A 20,217-nucleotide genomic window follows, 5' to 3' on the forward strand; every position below is an offset into this window, starting at 1 on the left:
GATTTGACCATTTTTAAAAGTGTTTTTTTCCTAAGAGTGAATGCACAGTAGGAAAAGGCCTAAGTTTTTGTGTCTGTGTACGTTTTCTCACGGGGCCGGGGACGGCTAGGGGTGGAATCCTAGGCCTTGTGCCTGCGCGGCCAGCGTTCTGCCATGGAGCTGTTCTCCCAGCCCACAGTTCTTGGTTTGATAATGAGGAAGTCAGTTAATTCAACCCCAAAGGACTAAGACACTCGTAGCTGGTTGTAAAGATCGCTGGGCATGTTACAGTCGTAAGTTTCATGCGTCCTTTTCGCTCTAGCTATTTTCATTTAATTGTATTGTTTCCGAAGATGAGCGGAAGTCACAGATCTTTACTACAAATTCTCGTGTTAGTTTTTTTGTTTTTTTTCCTTTAACTTTTATTTTTGAGCATTGGGGCTGGAGAGTTAGCTCAACAGTTAAGAGCACGTTTTGGTCTTGTAAAGGACATGAATCCCCAGCACCCAAATGATAGTTCCTTAACTCTAGTCCTGGGATTATGACTTACTTCCTCTTCGGATCTCTGTGGGCGGCACCAGGCCAGCACGTGGTGCACATACATACATGCAAAACATTTATGAACATAAATATTTTTAAAATGACAGATTTTGTAAAACATTCATAAACAAATCTTTTTTAAAAAATCACAGATTTTAAAGCTGAGCATCAGGTTTTCTCATAGGTAACGTAGACATTTGAAACGATTGAAAACGAATTTTCGAGGTGGCTAGGTTTTATTCATTCAGTAACAACTGATGAGGCAAGTCACTAGGTGACTTCTGATGTGACTGAACTGAAGTTGAGGGAAAGGATTTGGGCAGATGTGTTTCCAAGAGTGCTCTAGCCCTTCACTTTAAAGCAGACAGTGTGTTTGCTTTAGTGGACCCTTTGGCAAATCAAGATGTAAGATAACAAACATTACTCTTGTTTTTAATTATCTCCTTTCTACCTCTGAATAGTTTATATTTCCTGTAGTTAACTAAACTTGGAGAAAATGTTTCAGTATTCCCATAGTGGTATAAGCTGCTGGATATAGTGTGAGATTCTTCCATCAGACTAGAATTAGTGCTATCAATGTTCTCTGCCTTAAAGATGAAGTTGGTGGAGTGTATTTTCCTAATGTTTGTTATATTTTTTATTTTTTTAAGATTTATTTATTATGTACACAGTGTTCTGCCTGCCTGCATGACTGCATGCCAGAAGAGGGCGCCAGATCTCATTACAGATAGTTGTGAGCCACCATATGGGTGCTGGGAATTAAACTCAGGACCTCTGGAAGAGCAGTCAGTACCTCTGAGCCACCTCTCCAGCTCCTGTTACTTTTTTTTTCCTGTTGATTGAGTTCAAACAGTCCTTGTTAGTATAGTGTGTTTATGCCACCAATCACAGAGATCTGCAGCACTTTTGCTGATACAGAAACTGAAGCCCAGAGCTAAGTGACTTGTTCAGTAAGGCGGATGTGACTGACTGAAATAGTGATCTGATTTCTAACTAGTCCCTTTGTACTGCAGTGCTGAGGCTCCAGCACTGTAGGGTAATGGGTTTCCTATGTCCGTTGTGTATTATTTCAGGGAGGCCTATACATGCCTTCTTGCATAAGTTGTTTTGGCTTCTGCTTGCCTTTCTCCAGAGACTGCTAAGTTGCCCAATTTAGGATCATAGTGTTATGATCTGGAATGCTAGGCACCTAGTCAACTAAAACTGGTTTCCACAACCTAAGCTAGGCATTGATGACATTCTGAATTTGAGATATATTATCTCTGAACAGTCTACACAAATAACTGAAATTAAAAATATACTTACTGCTAGGTGGTGGTGGTACACTTATTTAGTCCCAGGAGAGGCAGAGGCAGGTGGATCTCTGTGAGTTTGAGGCTAGCCTGGTCTACGTAGTGAGTTCCAGGACAGCCGTGGCTACCCAGAGAACCCTGTCTTGGAAAAAATATATATTATAATAAGTATATATATACTTATTTATTCTATTTTATGTATATGGGTGTTTTGCCTGCATGCATGTCTCTGTTCGGTGTCTTTGCAGTGCCCTTGGAAGAAGAGGGTGTCAGATCCCCTGGGACTGGAGCTACAGTGGTTATGAGCTATAGTATGGGTGCTGGGAATTGAACCCAGATCCTAGGAAAGAGCAGCTAGTATTAACTTCTGAGCCATTTCTCCAGCTGCTTTCTCCCCCTTACATAATTTTAAAACTACTCATCTTTAGCCGGGCGGTGGTGGTGCACGCCTTTAATCCCAGCACTCGGGAGGCAGAGCCAGGCAGGTCTCCGTGGTGAGTTCGAGGCCAGCCTGGGCTGCAAAGCTACACGAGAAACCCTGTCTCAGAAAACAAACAAACAAAAAACTAGTCATCTTCAAACCTCTTGGAAGGTTGCCAAGTTAAATATGTTTGAATTTTTCTGTTTTGCCTTTGTGTTTAAGATGGTATGTCTCTGTGTAGCCCTAGCTGACCTGCAACTTCCTTGCAGGTAGAACTTAAAACTTTGCAGCCTCTGCCTCTGAGTGGTGTAATGAACTTATGTACTATCCATACTCAGCATGTTTTCTTGTGTTTTTGTTTCTGGTTTTGAGACAGGGTCTCACTGTGTAGCCCTGACTGGCCTGGAACTCAGTAAGTCTCAGTTACTCAAAATGCAAAAGTGTGTGTCTGTTTTTTTTCTCTCTCATTTGCAATTCCGGGGCTCAAACCCCAGGCTATGCATGTGCTTTATAATGCAGTCTGCAACTATATACCTACATCCCTAACCCATCAAAAATTTTAAATAGAGAATATTTAAGCTAGTAATTTACAATGTGGTCATTTAGAGTGTTTTCCTAAAATTTTTATTTCTTCTGTACAACAGACCTAATTTGAGAACCCAGGGTTCAGTGGCGATATGATTGGAATATGTAGTTCATATGAGAGCATATGTAAAATTGATACTGGAAAATCTTTACTACATTTTTTAATAAATCTCAAATATTCATTAAGAAATTAAATGGCTTTTAAAAATCAATACAACAAATTCTTCAGTCAAAATTTTAATAATTTAGAATTTTCAGACAGATTTCTATGTACCTTTGGCTGTCTGGAACTCTCAAAGCAGGCTGGCCTCAAACTACAGAGATCTACCTGCCTATTCCTCCAGAGTGCTGGCATTTGAGGCATGTACCACCACCATGCCCAGCTTAAAATAGTTTGTAATTTTTGGTAGGTATAGATAAGTAAAATGGAAAAAATAATTAATCAAAGATGTAAGGGAACTTTGATGAATATGCTTGGAGTACTAGGACCTAGGAATAACTGTGTTTTCTGGTTAAATTTGAATATTAGAAAACAACAGAAAAACAAAACCACCTGGGCAGTGGTAACACACACCTTTAATTCCAGCACTCTCTGAGTTCAAGACCAGCCTGGTCTATAGGAGTTCTAGGATAGCAGTACTCCTACAGGAGAGAAACCCTGTCCTGAAAAGAAAAAGAAAACAACAGATGTGTTTATTATAAGGGTAAGAACCTTTTTCCCCAAAAGGTTTATTTTATGTGTGTGAGTGCTCTGTTGACTTTATGCCAGAAGAGGGCATCAGATCCCACTATAGATGGTTGTGAGCCACTATGTGGGTGCTGGGAATTGAACTCAGGATCTCTGGTAGAGCAGCCAGTGCTCTGAACCTCTGAGCCATCTCTCAGCCCCAGAAGAACTCTTTTACAGATTGATCTTTAATTGTGGGTGTGTGTGCTAGTGTGCATGTGCTTGCCTCTGGAGTTCAGAAGTGCCAGATCCCTTAGAGCTGGAGTTGTGAGCTGCCTTATGTGGATGCTGGGGCTGAACTCACGTCCTCTTGGAGAGCAGTTAACTGCTGAGCCATCTCTCTAACCCAAAAACTCATGTTTTAATTGTGTATAAATTATTACTTCAAAGTCAGTTTAGATTTGGAAAAAAAAAAAAATACTGGCCCCCCAAACTAAGTCAAGTAATATTTAGTGCTCATAAAAAAAAATCTTCAAATGAAGATTTTTATATTTGTTAGATTAACTGTCCCTGTTCTGTACATTTGCTCCCCAACTTGTATTGTAATGCATTATTTAAGGTACATTTGTTACTGTCTTTCTGTAGTGTGAGTTTATGGTTTTATAAGTAATGACTGCCAGGTAGGGCATGCCTTTAATCCCAGCACTTGGGAGGCAGAGGCAGGCGATCTCTGTGAGTACAAGACCAGCCTGGTCTACAAAGTGAGTTCCAGGATGGCCAGAGCTACATAGTGAAACCCTGTCTCGAAAGGAAAAAGAAAAAAAGAAAAGAAAAGTAATGATTGCTGCTAGGGTTCATTCTAAAAGATGGGAGCATGTAGTGTTTCTCTTAAGTTACCTATCTTTTGAAACAGTAAATGAATTGTGTATAAATATCTAAAGAAGCTAATTTTGAAATATAGATTACTTTGACAAGCAATTATGTGGCATAAGCATATTTTTATTAAGATAAATATTGTATTTAATATTATTAGAGAGTAGTGAATTATATGACGGATTCTGCTTCACTATGAAAGCATAATGTAGAAGTCAAGTACAGGGAACTAACTGGTGCTGCCCCTCTATGGCCCTTCAGCAACATGCCTAGATTGCCTCTGAGGTCTGACTTACAAGGAGCTTTTTTAAATGTTACATAACCATGGTAATGAAAGATGTTAAGCAGAGAGGAAATTTGTTGAAAGGTACAGGTTAACTCGTGTCTTTGTGCTTTTTTTTCTGTAAATTGAAGCTATCCTGGGCTAAAGTCAGTGATAGAACACTTACCTAGATAGAATGTGAAGGAAGAGTCCTGGGTTGAATCCTTTCTCTGCAGTGAATGAATGGATCAAACAAACTGTTGTGAAATAAAATGCTACTTTAATAACTATTTCACATTAACATTTGGGGGGGTTGGGGATTTAGCTCAGTGGTAGAGCACAAGGCCCTGGGTTCGGTCCTCAGCTCTGGAAAAAAAAAAAGACAAAATAACATTTGCTAATAACTGATTTGAAAGAAAATCAACTGAAAATCTTTTTCCCAACACTCTTCCCCCTCCCTTTTTTTAGGGTGCAAGATGACCAACGAAGAACCTCTTCCTAAAAAGGTATGTTGTTTCAGCAGCTTCACACACTTCATCTTTTTGTGTTCTTGTTTTTCACTTCCTTTCCCTGATACTTTGCATCAGGGGGTGCAGTGTTAGCTGTGTATCTATCTGCATGTGCTCAATTTAGAATGAAAGATGACAGCTTATGGAAGGCGTTATAGTATTCTTGTGGTCTGCAATTCTTAGTCTGAATTATATGAATATTTCCTTATACCCACATGTTATGTACAATTTCTAAACTTTCTTTTACAGATAATTTATATACATATATTTATATTTACTCTTATTTTCTCTCCTAATTTGTTAAACCCCCAAGGTTGTAACTTAAATACTTCCACTATGGATTTTTCAAAGCTACAGCCAGTTCTTAAAATCTGTTTTCCTCTTTGATTTTCTAACTTTTGATTTCCCAGTTCTATAGTCCTATACTGAGTTTAGCTATTACATTTATAGTATAGATACACTACATATACCCTGAGGTTTTGTTAAAGAGAATAATATAGTTTATGGAAGACTTTGAAACTTGGTTGGAAAGCTTGGTGTTTGTTCATTAAATATTTAATATCTGTTGTAGAAAAATGGAGTGTGAAGAACTAAGTGTGCAGGACTGTGTTTGCTTTCTCTGGGCTCATGTCTCTCTGTTTGCAGTGTAACACTGATGTTAATACTAGACGCTTTAAAGGAAAGGCTTTCTGTGCTTCCTTCCAGGCATCAGGCGAGGCTCCATGCATAGTGTGCAGGCACTCCTCCATTGAGCTGCGCTCCCTCCACCAAGAATTTTGGGGATTTAGCTCAGTGGTAGACCACTTGCTAGGCACTCCTCCATTGAGCTGCGCTCCCTCCACCAAGAATTTTGGGGATTTAGCTCAGTAGTAGAGCGCTTGCCTAAGCGCAAGGTTTGATCCTCGGCTCACAAAAAAAAAAAAAAAAAAAATTACTTTTTAGTTAATGTGTGTGTTTAGGAGCCCTGAGTTACAGGTGGTTGTGAGCCACCTGACATGGTTGCTGGGAATCGAACTCAGGTCTCCTGGAAGACCAGTATATGCTCTTAATCACTGAGCCATCTCTCCAGCCCAGTATTTTCTTTTTTTTTTTTTTTTTTTTTTTTAATAAGGGGAATTAATAAAGCCTTCGTTGGTTGGTTGTGTGTTTGTTTTTAAAATAGGGGAAAATACTTCTAAATGTATGAAACAATTTCAGCTTATGTTCTACTTTTAAACTTTGTTGGAAAGTTATAAATTGCTAAGTTTTAAAAATATTCAGGGATGGAGCTGGAGAGATGGCTCAAAGGTTAAGAACACTAGCTGCTCTTCCAGAAGTCCTGAGTTCAATTCCCAGCAACCATGTGGTGGCTCACAACCATCTATAATGAGATCTGGTGCCCTCTTCTGGCATGTAGGCATACATACAGGCAGAACTCTGTATACATAATAAATAAATATTTAAAAAAATATTCAGGGACATTCTATGAACCTTGTTCAAAAACTAGGAAACTGGTACACTTTGAGTTGTCAAATATTCTCTTCCTATGAAAGTTCTGTTTTATCATGTGTGCAGCTTTGTGTGAGAAGCACCAATCAAGATCAGTATCTGAATGGTCATCACAGGGCCCTTGTAATTATAATCTGTTTCCGTTTCTTTAACTAACCTGAGTGTGTGTGTGTGTGTGTGTGTGTGTGTATCCTTTTGAGATTATTTTTTCACTCAGCATAACAAATGTTTGTTTCATATATCAACAGTCTTATTTCTACTTACTGCTGAAAAATGTTGTATAATATAACTATCATGGTTTTATACACACTTAGCTGTTAAGAGACACTTGGATAATCCCACCTTTGGGCCGTCACAAATAAAGCTGCTTGTGATAAACTTTCTTTGGGCTGAATGCTCAATAATGCACCTACTGGGGGATGGAGAGATGGCTCAGTAGGTAAGAGCACTGGCTGTTCATCCAGAGGACCAGGGTTCCATTCCCAGCACCCACATGGCAGTTCATAACTGTCTGTAACTCTAGTACCAGGGGATCTGACACCTTCACAGCAATGCAAATTAAAATTTTTAAATAAATTTTTTAAAAAGAATGGAACTACTGAGCCATGTAGAATGTGCAATTTTAATCTTGTTATTTTGGCTTTTTCATTTTTAGCAGGGATTTTTGCTGTTTGTTTGTTTGAGTTTCTTGTATCTCTGTATGTTAGGGGGATGCCCCGAGGAGGGAAAGGGGTACTGGCTCCTCTGAAGCTGGAGTTGCAGGCATTTGTCACTCCCTGACTGACGTGGGTGCCAAGAACTGAACTGGTGTCCTCTGGAGAGTTCCAGGCACTCTTAACTATGAAGCTGTCTCCAGCCCTCACTTGTGGTTTAAAGGAGCAGTCAGGCTATTTTTCAGAGTTGTGAAGTATGATGAGTACTGAGCCATTAAAATAATCTGGCTTGGGAGACATTTCCTAGCTCAGCACAGAGCTTCTGTGGAAACAGCTTTGCACTCTGGAAGAGTACTCAATCCATTTTTAATTTTCTTTATAGGTCCGATTGAGTGAGACAGACTTCAAAGTTATGGCACGGGATGAGTTGATTCTAAGGTAAAATGTTCTTTTATCAAAAATTCAAAGAGGGGTTGGGGATTTAGCTCAGTGGTAGAGCACTTGCCTACCAAGTGCAAGGCTCTGGGTTCGATCCTCAGCTTCCAAAAAAAAAAAAAATTAAAGCATCTATAGACAACTTAGCATGACTACTATGTAAACTTACCTTTATGCTATCTGAAATTTGGATTTGCTTACTTTTATTGTTGTTGCTGATTATGTCAGAGAGTCTTCTTGTAGAAGTTAGGGTCCTCCTGCCTTAGCCCACCAAGGGCAAGGACTAAAGGTCTGTACTTTGTTGTTGTTGTTGTTTACTGTTTGAGATGGTTTCTTTGTTTAACCCTGGCTCTCTGTAGACCAGGCTGGCCTTGAACTCATAGAAATCTGCCTGCCTTTGCCCCCCAAGTGCTGGGATTAAAGGCATGCAACGCCACCATCACCCAGCTCAATCTGACATTTTTCATGGTAACATATCCTCAAGTCACTTGGACATGTTTCCTATGGTTCTTAGGTGCTTTCTAGACTGACACAGAAACCAAATTTTCTTGTAGAGCTAAGATTTGTTACATGGGAAACATTTTTATTTAATATATGGCTTGCTAGAAAATATGTTCTGATTAATAAATCAGTAGGCACAGGGTTCAGTAGATAAAGACCTTTTCTGTGCAAACCTAGCTTTAACCTGAGCTCAATCCCTGGAACCCACATAAAGCTAGAAAGATTTTTTTTTTAAAAATGCCACAAAACTATCCCCTGGCTCTTCCACATGTGTGTGTGCTATGGCAAATGTGAGCACACACACAATAAGTTTTAATAAAGCAGGCATGGATGTTGGTTTCTTGTTGTTTTTGTTTTTGTTTTTCCCAAACAGGGTCTTAACATATACTCAAGTTGGCCCCCAATTGGAAATCCCAATTAGTCTTCTGAATGTTAGGAATGCAAGCATGTACTACCATGCCTGCTCAATTGTCTTATATTTGTTTTTCTTTTATTATGTAACATTTGAACAGTTACAATTAAAGAATGATTCCCCCCCTCCTTGATGTTTTGAGCTGGAGTCTCTCTGTGAAGCCCTGGCTGTCCTGAAACTCAATTTGTAGATTAGGCTGGCCTCAAACTCAGACATCTGCCTGCCTCTTTCTCTCAAGTGCTGGGACTAAAGGTGCATATCAGTACTGCCCATCCCAAAGGAATGATTTTTATAATTTTTATTTTATGTGTATATCAGTGGTGTTTTGTCTGCATATATACGTGTGTACCGCTTGTCTGTCTGGTACCTAGGACGGCCAGAAAATGGGATTTAGAGTTAGGAGCTGCCATGTGGTTGCTCAGACTCAAACAGGTCCTCTGGAAGAGCAGCCTGCTGTTAACAACAACTGAGCATCTCTAGCCCTTGGATTATCTACTGAGCCATTTCACTGTCCCTAAATGAAAGTTATTGAACTTTGCTGTCTTTAAATTTTTCAAGGACTTTTAATTTAAGTTAAACAGATTTATCAGGGGAGATGTAAGGGAGAGAAGAGAGGATTTCATTTTGAGGAGATGAAGAGACCATTGCATTGTTCCTAGAGGTTGGTTTTCATTGCATTGCTAGAGGTGGAGCCCAGAGCTTTGCACTCCAGGCATGCACTAGCCTCTGTTAGAAGCCTGAGTTCAGTAATTTCCCACTTTGGCTTGCACTACGCTGCTCAGGCTAGCCTGTTGTGAACCTCTGCTGCTTTTTCTGCCACAAGTCTATATGTCGGACAGTTGTCCATTGTGTGTCTTTGTCACTCTGTCCTCGTGCTGACAAAAACCTTTTTGGAAATACTATAGTCCTTTACTACAGTTGCTTTATGGTTCTTAGACTCTTGCAGTTAGCCTGTTTGTTTGTTTGTTTGTTTTGTTTTGTTAATCAATATTAACAGTTTTTCTGTGTGCCTAGGCTGGCCTAAACTCCCAGTCCTATACCTTAGTATCTCAGTGGTAAGATTACAATTGTGTGCCACTAAGTAAGGCCACTTGGCTTTTTTCAAAATGGATTCTTTATTGCTGACTTAACTACTGAACACAAGCAATCCTTCCTCCGTCTCCAAAGTTGTTAGAATTATAGGTGTGTGTCACTGCCACCAATTGTAGTGTCTTGATTTAACAACTAGAAGAAACAAAATATTTTCTTTAAAAAATTCTTAAATGTGTATGTGTGTGGTTGTGTACGTGTGATTGCAGGTCCTTTGGAAGCCAGAGGTGGTGGAAACCCTGGAGGTGGAGTTACAGGCAGTTGTGAGCCACCTGATGGGGCCAGGGGCTTGAGCTCTTCTGCAAGAGCCCTGTGCTTTCTCGACTGCTGAGCTGTCCCTCCAGCCCCCAGAATCAGTGATCCTAATAACAGTTGAAGTAGGACTGTTTCTGCTAAGTAACCTTTCAAAGTTTCTAAAATGTGCAGTTTACACTTCTTAGGAAATTCTTTTTAAAACTTTTCAGTGAGTTTTTTTTTCTCCTTAAATACTTAAATACTTACATGGTTTTAAATCAACTGTTTAATTAGTCTGTTTTCTAAGGTTTGAAGGGTTTGTTTTTGTTTTGAAATGTGTCATCTGTTTTTTACTGTTGATACTTTTATAGCCAGGATACCCTTGAACTCCTGATCCTCCTTTTTTCTACCTATTTGCTGCTGGGATTACACCACACCCAACTTTATTTTCTGTCATTTTATGGATGTCTCTGTTTGTACTTTGGAAGTTTTTTTTTGGGGGGGGGGGCTTTGTTTTGTTTTGATTTTTGTTCCTCTAAAATAGCTCTTCTAGCCTCCACAAAGAATCTGTGTTGATTTCTAAATAGTCAATGAGCTCTTAGGGAGGGGACCCTAAAAATAAGCATTCATAGTGGTGTCTGTGTAGAAGGTGATTAGCTAGTTTTATTGCATGTCTGACAATGATTTTAAATCGTCTTCTAGAATTAAGATTCCAGGGATGTAGCTTTATTGGTAGAATGCTTGCCAAGAATCCATAAGGGCTTGAGTTTCATCCCCAACCATGTAAACTGGGGTTTCTGTATCCCAGCACTTGAGGTGGACACAGAGAAGCTAAAGGTCATTTTCAACTTTGCAGTGAGTTTGAAGCCAACCAGAGGTACATGAGACACTGTCTCAAAGGGATCAAGTCAATTTAAATTTTATTTAGCTGTACCTAGAATAAAAGCTAGAAATCAATGCTTAAAATAAGCAGATGACAGACATTCAAAGAAGGGCATTCTCTGTCAGAAGGTGCTCAAACACAAGCCTGAGGAAGTCTGTTTTGTTAGTTGTAGTGATTACCAAAGCAGCTGGCGATTGTAGGAGTATAGGACTATAACAAGCAGGGACTATCCCTTAGTTCCCTGATGATAGGTAGGTAGCACATGGCATTTCTGCAGGTTGTTTGCCAATTAGATGTCATTTTTCAATCTTGAAAAATATTATTCTTTAAGCCATTCTTGTAGGCAAAAAAGCAACTTTGCCAGCGGGGCATGGTGGCTCATGCCTTTAATCGCTCAAGGGACACTAGCCTACTTGAATATGTGACTCTGCAGACCTTTTCCTCCCCCCCCCCCCCCTTAGATTACATCCCTAAAGCTAGCCACCAAGGTCTTTTCCCTTATTTGGATACTTTTCTATGCCAGACTCATTCCTGAGGATAAGTACCAAAGTCCAGCAATCAGAACCTCCTTTAGTCACCTAATTAACATGCCCAATCAAAATATCCCATTGTATTCTAACCCATTCTAACACAGACCTCCCCTTTTCCTCCTCTTAAAAAATTACACTGACTGCGCTTCTGGAGGACCCGGGTTCAATTCCCAGCACCTACATGGCAGCTCACAATTGTCTGTAACTCTAGTATCAGGGGACCTGAGACCCTTGGCAAAATGTCAATGCACATAAAATAAAAATAAATTTTTAAAAACCTTAAAGAAAATTATACCTGCAAGGTCATTTGCTGCTGTTTTCTGCCTGAGTCAGAAAGCAGTCATTTTATCTTTTCTTCCCCCCTTAATAAAGGATTTCTCTGTGAAAACAAGTGTTTGGGTGTGATTTGTGCCTAATCCAGGGTCTGGAAGGGAGCCCCCGCTGTGCAGGGGTCTTCTTCAATGGCAACACTCGAGGCAGAATGGATCACTTTCAAGGCTAGTGTGGTCTATGTAGATTCAGCGAAAGGTAAAATAGTGAGATTCTGTCTTCAGCAACAAAAACATAACATTGCTTTACTAAGAAATAGAGGGAAGTTTGAAGATTCTGAACACAAAGAAATAATTAAATATCATTTTAAAGAGATGGGAATGCTAATTACCATTTTGGTCATTCCACACTTGTATGCATGCATATATTAAATTATCACACAGCCCCATAAGTGTGGACGTGATCATTTAAGACTGGGAAAAATAGGCCGGGCAGAGGTGGCTCACTTGGGAGGCAGAGGCAGGCAGATCTTTGTGAGTTCGAGGCCAGCCTGGTCTATAGAGTGAGATCCAGGAAAGGCACAGAGCTACACAGAGAAACCCTGTCTTGAAAAACAAAAAAAACAAGCAAAAAAGACGGGGATAATTACTGTTTTGAGATAATGCATTTTCAAAAAGAATAGTTCCATGCAGCTAAGCACATTTTTCTCTTTCAGGGCAGAGCATAACTAAAACTAGAATATTCTGCTTTGTAATCTTAACCATTGGTAATACCAAAACAAATGTGTGATCTCACTCAGAATCTAAGAAGTGCATGAGGGCATGCTTGACATGTTCACAGTAGAGAACACTTATCTTTATATTCCCCATCCCCAGCCCCCAACATACACACTCAATCAATCTCTCTCTCTCTCTCCCCCTCTCCCTCTCCCCCTCCCTTTCTCCCTCTCCTCTCCCTCACTCCCTTTCTCTTCCCTGGGATTGAACTGGGCAAGTGCTTTACTGATCAATTATGGTCAGGCTCCCTTTTGGTTGTGTGAGGGGCGGGGTGGGAATAGGGTCTCCTGTAGTTCTGGCTGTCATGGAAATCACACTGTAGACCAGGCTGGACTTGAACTCAGCCTGCCTCTGCCTCCCAAGTGCTGGGGTTAAAGGCATGTACTACCACTTCCCAACTCCTATTTGTTTTAATATCAGATCGTCTTGATAAGTTGCCACACTGGCCTGGAACATGCCATCCTCCAGCCTTCCTAGTAACTAGGATTGTAGGCAGGTTGCCACGATACCCAATTTATGTGTGTTCTTTTACCTTGGTATATTTTCTTTTACCTGTCTTATTTAAATTGAGAAGAAATGAGGCTGCTGAGTGTATTTTTGATTAAACTATGTTTGTGGTTATCTCAAAGTTAAAAATAATCCAACACAGTTCTTATGATTGTGGTATGATTTGGGGGGAGGGGGTTTCCAAGACAAGGTTTCTCTCTCTAACAGTCCTGGCTGTCCTGGAATTCACTCTTTAACCCAGGCTGGCCTTGAACTAATAGAGAGCTGCCTGCCTCTGACTCCTGAGTGCTAGGATTAAAGGAATGCACCACCGCTGCCCAGCATGATTTTTTTTAATAGAAGTAATTTCATTGTAACCACTAACATGATTTTGTTTTTTACTAGATGGAAACAATATGAAGCATACGTTCAAGCTTTGGAGGGAAAGTACACAGACCTTAATTGTAAGTTTGATCTTCCTAAATGAAGATTGTATAGTTGTCTTTGGAAAACTTGTTACAGTGTAAATTGGTTTTGTTGAAGCAGATACAGTTTTGCTTAAGCAGTTTATTATATGAGATGTGTCCAGGCACTGTAGGAGCTGGAAAATGTAATGGATGATGTTTGAAAGGTGATTTCTTCCGACTAATCCCAAGGCACCAAGGAAGACATAATGTATTCTAATATATAATGGCATGCCTGATTTTAGCAAAATGAAGTACAAGTAGGAAAACTTACACCTCCTTGGAGCTTTTGGTGTGTACCTAACTACCTTCTACACAGGAATTTTAACTCCATGAACTTCAGTGTAGAAGGGACAGTGCACAGGAAGAAGCAGTCGTCCATTTTTGAGAACCTAAACGACACTAGGATGTAGCTCTTTGTGTTCCAAAATCTGCCAAACAGCAAACTTTATGCCTTAAAACAACTGTTGGTCTGGAACTTTCACTAGTTAGAATAACATACTGTTGTGAAGTGTAATAACTACTTTAGTTTTTCCAGTCCAGATAACTGAATCTCCCAAAATTTTAATAATTGTGTGGCTATATTACTCATATAGATGTGGTTTATAAAAGTTTATAGTGAGCTGGGCAGTAGTGGCGCACACCTACATCCCAGCACTTGGGAGGCAAAGCCAGGTGGATCTCTAAGTTACAGGCCAGCCTGGGCTACAGAGCAAGATCCAGGACAGGCACCAAAACTTCATGGAGAAAAAAACCCTGTTTCAAAAAACAAAACAAAAACAACCAACAGCAACAACAAAAGTTTATGGTGTTTAATCGAGTAGTCAGTGGCTTTTGTTTTGTGTTGCCGAAGATGTCCAGGAACTTAAGATCTCCTTGCCACCGCCTCCTGGGTGTTGTGATAAAGACAGCATACTGCTCTGCCATGCTAGGCCAGTTAGTGCCATTGTTATATTGAGTAGGTTAGGATGTATTATTGGGATTTTTGTAAATATTAATTGTACTATAAGTGAGTGTAGATAGTGAGGCTTCTTGTGTTGAGGTGGGACTGATTTAAGTACAGAAACAGCTCGGTGTAATAATATGGTTGGGGAGCATTAGCCATTGCTTCCTGGGGTGGGGAGGGTCTCGTGATCAGAACAAGTACCATTGTTTCAAAAACAGTATAAAGACTAAAGGCAATTGGTTTTTTTGATTACTCTTAACAGAGACAACTTTCTTTTGGTTAGTTCATTTTGATCTTAAAATGAGATTTGTAATGTTTTGGATATCTTTTCATTTACTCAGCAAATGATGTGACTGGCTTAAGGGAATCTGAAGAAAAACTAAAGCAGCAACAGCAGGAGTCTGCACGCAGAGAAAACATTCTTGTCATGCGATTAGCAACCAAGGAACAGGAGATGCAAGAGTGTACTGTAAGTATCTCAGCATTGTAATCTCTAGTTGAGGAGTCCACATCAGCACAGGTCATTTTTAAATAGTGCTAATGGCAAAGAAAGTGCATCCCTGGTTAAGGGCGAAGTGGTGGAGAGTGAGTAGGAATACTGAAGGGTCTGGGATGCTTGCTTTCACATTCACTTCCTAATTTTTACAGTTTGGGTTTGGGTTTTGTTTTGTTTTTTTTTCCACATCTAGACAATTTGCACAACCGACTCTCCAACTGTTGTTTACACAGTGGCTCTTTAGAACATCATGTCTGGTCAAGAACTGTGGGTGGTGGTACTCTATCACCATTTTGGTTTTGAGTTTTGTTTTAGGTTTTTATTTTGTTTTGGGTTGCATTTTTTGCTGTTGTTTGTTTGCTTGCTTGCTTTAACTTTTTCTGGTAATATTTTTAATATTTATTTATTTATTGTTTTTTGTTTTTTCAAGACAGGGTTTCTCTGTGTAGCTTTGGTGTCTGTCCTAGATCTCACTCTATAGACCAGGCTGACGTCAAACTCACAGAGATCCACCTGCCTCTGCCTCCCAAGTGCCGGGATTAAAGGCGTGTGTCACCACCACCTGGCTTATTTTTATTTCATGTGTATGAGAGTTTGGCCTGCATTTCTGTCTGTGCACTACATGTATGCCTGGTGCCTGTGGTGGCCAGTAGTGGACATTGAATCCCCTGAAAGTGGAGTTACTAATTGTTGTTAGCCACCACATGAGTGCCAGAAACTAACCCTAGGTCCTTTGCAAGAACAACTAGTGCTGTTAACCACTGAGCTGGCTCTCCAGCCCTGGTCATATTCTTTATCCTTTCCCGGAATAGTACAACATTGTTCTTATAGTTACAATTCAGAGGTGAGGCTTTGCAGGCAGCCCTGGAAACCAAAAAACGGGAAGGGCACATAAAGTCGGAATTATGGTTAGGAGTTTTGAAAAGTAATTAAGGGCTTGGAGACTTAGGTTTTATCCTAGCTATAAGTAACGGCAAGAGGGTTTTTGTTCTTTTTTTGTTCTTTTTTTGTTTGTTTGTTTGTTTTTTCTTCTTCTTCTTTAAAATTTTCTAATGATTTTTGTTTGTTTTCAGTGACAGGGTCTCGCTATGTAGCTCTGGCTAGCCTGGAACTCCCTTTGTAGACCAGACTGGACTTGAACTCACAGAGATCCACCTGCCTCTGCCTCAGTTCTGGGATTAAAGACGTGCGCCACCATGCCCAGCTACCAGTGCAGAATTTTTCAGCAATAGATTCCTGGGGTTGATTAACTGATTATTTTGGGTAGATAGCTGGCTGGAGTATAGAAGGTAGATTTCTTTCTTTTTTCACTCTTGTGTGTGTGCTTGAACTATGTGGCTCAGCCCTAAAATCTCTAGTAACTGAGAGTGACTGCCCTTGTGATATTCCTGTCTCACCTTCTGAGTGCTGAGATTTTAGGATGCATGTACACACCTGGTCTCTGCCACCTTGTGCATGCTAGGCACACTTTCTACCAAGTGAAAACCAGCTGGGCAGGAAAGCAGATCATATAATAACCTAATTGGTAGGATGTGATAAGATAGTCTTGAGGCACAGTCAATAAAACTTGATCAATTAGATCTTGTTTGGGAAGGATTTAAGAGTAAATCATAGTTGGTTCTCAAGTTTATGTGACAGACTGTGAAAGTGATGGACTTTAGAAAAAACAGAACATAGTGATAGGAAGATAAGAGCTGTAATCTTAACCTCTGCTGCCCATCACACCACCAACCTCCAGGTAAAGAATGGTTAGTAGTCATCAGAGGCAGGCCAGAGAGTCAGTTCAGCTGTTAAGAGCACTTGTTCAATTGCTAGCATCCATATTGTGGCTTACAGACTGTAACTTCAGTTCCAAGGGATCCAAAACCCTTTCCTGACCTCTCTAGGAACCTGGAATACATGTGGTGCACATACATACGTGTAGGCAAAACACTCATAACACATAATAAAATGGATAAATCTGTTTTGTATGTTGAGACTGGTTCTCTCTATGTAGTCTAACTCACTATATAAACCAGACTGACCTCAAACTCAAAAGATCCACCTGCCTCTGCCTCTTGAGTGCTGGGATTAAAGGCATGTGCCACCACACCCAACCAAATGAATAAATCTTAAATATAGATAGATAGATAGATAGATAGAGAGAGAGAGAGAAACTGGGCAAAAGTTAGTTTTAGTGAAAGTAGGGATTATGAATTATTAAATTTAGCAGTCAGGAAAATAATGGGCTACTTTAGTGGGAACTGTTACTATTGAAGGTTGAAATGGAAGGAAGATTGGAGTAATTTAAGCAGGTGGTAATTTCACATAAAAATATGAGGCTAAGATTGTCTGTAGGGTAAGGACCTGAGTTCAATCCCCTAGAACCATGTAAAGTATTGTACATGGGAAGGTGTGCTTGTAATCCCAGCCTTGAGGAGGCACAGCCAGTGGAGCGAGGCAGATCCCTGGACATAATCAGCAGTGTCAGGCCAATGAGATACTTTGCTCCTAAAAACAAAATGGATGTTTTGTGGATGAAAAATATCAGAGGTTTACACCCAGACTAACACTCAGGGTTGTTCTCTGGCCTACACAGAAACACAGGACTCCATCTTTAGTAAGATTTCAGTGTGAAAGTCAGAGGACAACAAAGCAGCCATTAGTTACTTACTTTGACCATGTGGATCCTGGGGATTGAACTCAGGTCCGCAGACTTGGTAGCAAGTGCCTTCACCCACTGAGCCATCTTACTGGCCCTTAATATTCTTTGTTATATTCTGTTGATTTAGTATGGTGTGAGTGCACACATTTCCATGACACACATGGAAGTCAGGACAGTTTGTGGGAGTTGGTTCTCTTCACATCATTCAGATCCTGGGAATTACACTGAGTTTAAACTGTCTTTGACTTTCCTCATGTTCTCAACCATTGAGCCATCTCTCTAGCCCCCCTCGTGCTCTCTTCCCTCACAAAGGGAATTTATTCTTGCCGTACTTGCCTTCTTTTCATGACCAAAAATATTGACTGTTGGGATTTAGTCTGAGTCAGTGTTGTGAAGATTGTTTTAATTCATGATGAGAGCACTTGATACACACTCTATGATATATTTTATTCTGTTAAATTTCTTCAGTAGCTGGCATTACCTTGAATAAGAGGCATATTTTTTCTTTAAAATGAATTACTTTAAATTTTTTTCATAAGAGCTGGACTAGATGGCCCAGTGGTTAAAATGCTTTCTTGCTGCTTATGCAGAGGACTGACTTCAGTTCTCTTTCAGGATCCACAGCTATTATATAACTCCAGCTCCAGGATCTGATGGCTTCTGAGAGCACACTCGGGTGTGTGCTCATACTAACATGCAGATACGAAAATAAAAGAAATCTCTTAAGTTAGAGCAAGTTTGATGGGCTCATGGCTTTAATCCCTGCTCTGTGGAGTATGGGTTTCTAAATTCCAGGCCAGCCAGGACTACGTAGTTAAACTTCATCTCAAAAGAAAAACGTAGTATCTCTATAAATTAAACATTCCTTTCTATTTGTGTGCAGGGAACTCACAATTAAATTCAGTCTCGAGTTAATCAGTGTATTTGTGCCTTCTACTAAATTTATGGTAGGGAATTTCAACTTTGGTCCTATTTAAACCTGAGGGTACGGTGGCCTCACCCCAGCACCCATGTGGTGAAAGGAAGGGGACTGCAAGCTTGCCTCGGATCACACCACTCGCCATATGAACACAAAGTAATTCATGTTTTAAAATTAGGGCAGCACAAGACTGGGTCCCGTTGTACTTTGTGTATGAAGGAGATGAGGTTATTTTAATTCATACTTCAGAAAATGTGCCTTTAGAGTGCTATTAACAGCACAGCTGAAGTTGAAAGTCTCATATGTAAGAAAGAAGGTTCTAGTACCATGCAAAAAGCTTTCCACTAGGAGGCAAGAAGCATGAATGCTGGGGTTGGGGATTTTAGCCCTGGATTCAGTCCTCAGCTCCAGGAAAAACAACAATAACAACAAAGGATTCTACTCACATCCGCCTTGCTTAAGCTAATTCAGTTATGTACAACATTGCTTTTCTATGATTCATACATGGAAGAGAAAACAAGAATGTGTTTCTGCTTAAGCTGCTATAGAATTTTACTTCTATAATGCTATAATAAAAGTGCAAATTGTAATACATTCTAATCTTGTACCAGGGAGTTTTATGTAGAATAGTTGGCTTAGGCAGAAGTTGTTCAGGACAAGTAAGCTAAGACCTTACCAGTTCTTCTGTAATAGAATTTTAAACTTTGCTTCTTTCTAGTAGTTGTCAGTGTCCTTAAAATAAAAAACATTGTTGCTTGTTTTTATTTATTTTTGAGACTAGGTCTCACTATATAGCCCTGGCTGGCCCAGACCTCACTGCATAGATCAGACTAGTACAGGATTAAAGGCATGTACTGCAATGCTGCGCTTGTATTTTTTGTTGGCTGGCTGGATTAGGTTTGGGTTTAAGATACTGTTTTTAATAATGCTTGCGTGCGTGTGTGTTTCTGCTGGAAGTATTAGATCTTTCCTGGGCTGGAGTCAGCTTTGGGGGCAGCCCAGTGTGGGTGCCAAGAGCTGGAACTCTCTGCCTTTGCCTGTGTAAGAGCAGTTCATACTCTTAACTGCTGAGCATGATAAGCCCTGGTTTGTTCTAATACTCTTTTGGTTGCAAAGTAAGATGTAACCTCATCTTAATTGCCTTAAACACTTGTTTTTTAATTTATCGCTTTTTTTCCCCCTTTTTGTGGTTCTAGGGACCAAAACTTAGGGCCTTGTGCATATAAGGCAAGTGATCTACTGCTAGGCTACTTAAAACCTTCTGCTCTCCTTCCTAAGAGCTAGAATTATAGGCATGTGCCACCTTACTCAGTTTTAATTGGTACTTCTTCTAGGGTCTGTTGTTACTGTTATTGTCTGAAATGGTGTGTATTTGTACTGGAGATTGGACTCAAGGGCCTTGCTCTACATGCTCTCGTCTGTTAGGGAGACTTGTGTAACAAAGGGGTTACACACTTAACAAGTAGGCTGACGTCTGACGAGTTAATACAAGGGAATTTCCCCATCTTAAGAATTGCTCCTGAGTTGGTAGTAATTGTTTCTTTTGCTTTGCACAGACTCAAATCCAGTACCTCAAGCAAGTCCAGCAGCCGAGTGTTGCCCAACTGCGATCAACAATGGTAGACCCAGCGATCAACTTGTTTTTCCTAAAAATGAAAGGTGAACTGGAACAGACTAAAGACAAACTGGAACAAGCCCAAAATGAACTGAGTGCCTGGAAGTTTACGCCTGATAGGTAAACAAATCATACTCCCCAGTCAAGACTTCCCTGACAGTCCCACCTCGAGAAAGCTGTGGTGGGACAGCCAAGTACTCGTTTCCACACCAAGACTCAGACTTTTTGAGCCAAAAAAGCCACATTCT

The 20,217-nt window shown here is 40.2% G+C and overlaps 1 protein-coding gene across 2 annotated transcripts in view; it reads left to right on the forward strand.

Annotated features, from left to right (window-relative positions):
- Window positions 1-20,217, forward strand: part of LOC118570190 (WT1 associated protein) — a 29,885-nt gene that overhangs the window by 1,141 nt on the left and 8,527 nt on the right. For both annotated transcript variants that reach the window (XM_036168536.1, XM_036168535.1), the window contains exons 2-6: window positions 5,088-5,125; window positions 7,652-7,707; window positions 13,291-13,349; window positions 14,637-14,764; window positions 19,911-20,089. In XM_036168536.1, the coding sequence (XP_036024429.1) occupies window positions 5,096-5,125; window positions 7,652-7,707; window positions 13,291-13,349; window positions 14,637-14,764; window positions 19,911-20,089 (452 nt within the window). In that variant the 5' untranslated portion in view covers window positions 5,088-5,095. The remainder of the gene's footprint in view (window positions 1-5,087; window positions 5,126-7,651; window positions 7,708-13,290; window positions 13,350-14,636; window positions 14,765-19,910; window positions 20,090-20,217) is intronic.

Source organism: Onychomys torridus, chromosome 19 (assembly GCF_903995425.1).
Source record: "Onychomys torridus chromosome 19, mOncTor1.1, whole genome shotgun sequence".
NCBI classification, from domain to species: Eukaryota; Metazoa; Chordata; class Mammalia; order Rodentia; family Cricetidae; genus Onychomys; species Onychomys torridus.